General features: G+C 34.2%; 1 protein-coding gene across 1 annotated transcript in view; it reads right to left on the reverse strand.

Moving 5' to 3' along the window:
* Positions 1-28: 28 nt before the first annotated feature.
* The window catches only part of LOC107687223 (laminin subunit alpha-1-like), a gene marked incomplete at its 3' end in the record, with an annotated part of 14,853 nt that continues 13,485 nt past the window's right edge, over positions 29-1,396 (reverse strand). The window contains exon 15 of the mRNA XM_016484460.1: positions 29-212. Coding sequence (XP_016339946.1) covers positions 29-212 — 184 coding nt within the window. The remainder of the gene's footprint in view (positions 213-1,396) is intronic.

Raw genomic sequence — 1,396 nt, forward strand, 5'->3', positions numbered from 1 at the left:
TGTGTATGTGTGTGTGTGTGTGACTCACGCTGCTGCTGCCGTGTGTGAGCGTGCTCAGCTCCGCCGGGGGTGATAGGGGTCGCGTGGAGGGGTCAGAGGTCGGCTCCGCCTCCAGCTGATCAGGCAGAACCACACGTTTGGGTCTCTCCTCCAGCAAACAGCTGTTCATGTCCACGTCCTCATAGCGCAGAGCAGAGGACAGATCCAGCAGCCTGAAAAGCACATAACACCTTCACTTTCATTCAACCTGCAGCTGATTATATTTCATAATACTGTACTTAACTTTTTTATTTATATAGCGCTTCATGCAATACAGATTGTTTCAAAGAACCACATACAAGAAATAATAGTGATAATGCTGCACAATTCATCAATTATAAAAAACTCAATTTCAGCTGAAAAACAGCTCCACAGAAGACAATAGAGTCATTATTACAGGGTTATAATTTAATAATTAAAACTAAAGACCCAAAAGCATTTTTGCTACTTGAAATAAAAGTAAACATTAACTGAAATAAATAAATAAATATAAAAAACATTAACGTAATTTCAGCTAGTTGCAAAGGCAATCTAATTTTCGTTTAGTTTAAGTATTAAAATAAACTAAATAAACTAAGACTAAAATAAAAATTAATAAAGACTAGACAAATAAATATGAAAATAAAATGAAAATTTTAAATTAAACCTATATAGTAATATAAAAATAAATAAATAAATAAAAACAACAAAAAACAAAATTACCATAACTAAAATTAAAGTGAAAACTGAAAATACAAACATAAAATTCAAAATATTAACAAAAACTATATTAGCATATCAATGATAAAAAAATATTGAAAAAATAAAAAAATAACATCGCTATTAAACTAAACTGAATTAACATTTAAACTAAATTGAGCAAAATAATGCAGTCATCTTAAACACTTTTGACATACACCTTAAGTAATAAAATACACTATAGAAATAAGTTTTTACTTTGGACATTTACCTTGGCAGATATATGGTTTTCAAATGAATATATTAATCAGTACCATGTTATATAGATATATCAAAGTGTTACCATTTGATGACATCACTGTACCGGTGCAGTACTTTCTGTAAGGGACATTCTCACACATCTATATTTTAAGTCATAGATGTGTTTGAATTAATAGTGTGTGTGAAGAGTGTGTGTGCGTAAGTGTGAGTGTGTGTGAGAGAGTGTGTGTGAGAGTGTGTGTGTGTGTGAGTGCGTGCGTGTGTGTGTGAGTGTGTGTGAGAGTGTGTGCGTGTGTGTGTGAGTGTGTGTGAGAGTGTGAGTCTGTGTCTGTGTGAGTGTGTGTGTGCGTGTCTGTGTGAGTGTGTGTGAGAGTGTGAGTCTGTGTCTGTGTGAGTGTGGGTGTGCGTGTCTGTGTGA

The sequence above is a fragment of the Sinocyclocheilus anshuiensis genome, unplaced genomic scaffold (genome assembly GCF_001515605.1).
Source record: "Sinocyclocheilus anshuiensis isolate Anshui unplaced genomic scaffold, SAMN03320099.WGS_v1.1 scaffold5408, whole genome shotgun sequence".
Classification (NCBI taxonomy): Eukaryota; Metazoa; Chordata; class Actinopteri; order Cypriniformes; family Cyprinidae; genus Sinocyclocheilus; species Sinocyclocheilus anshuiensis.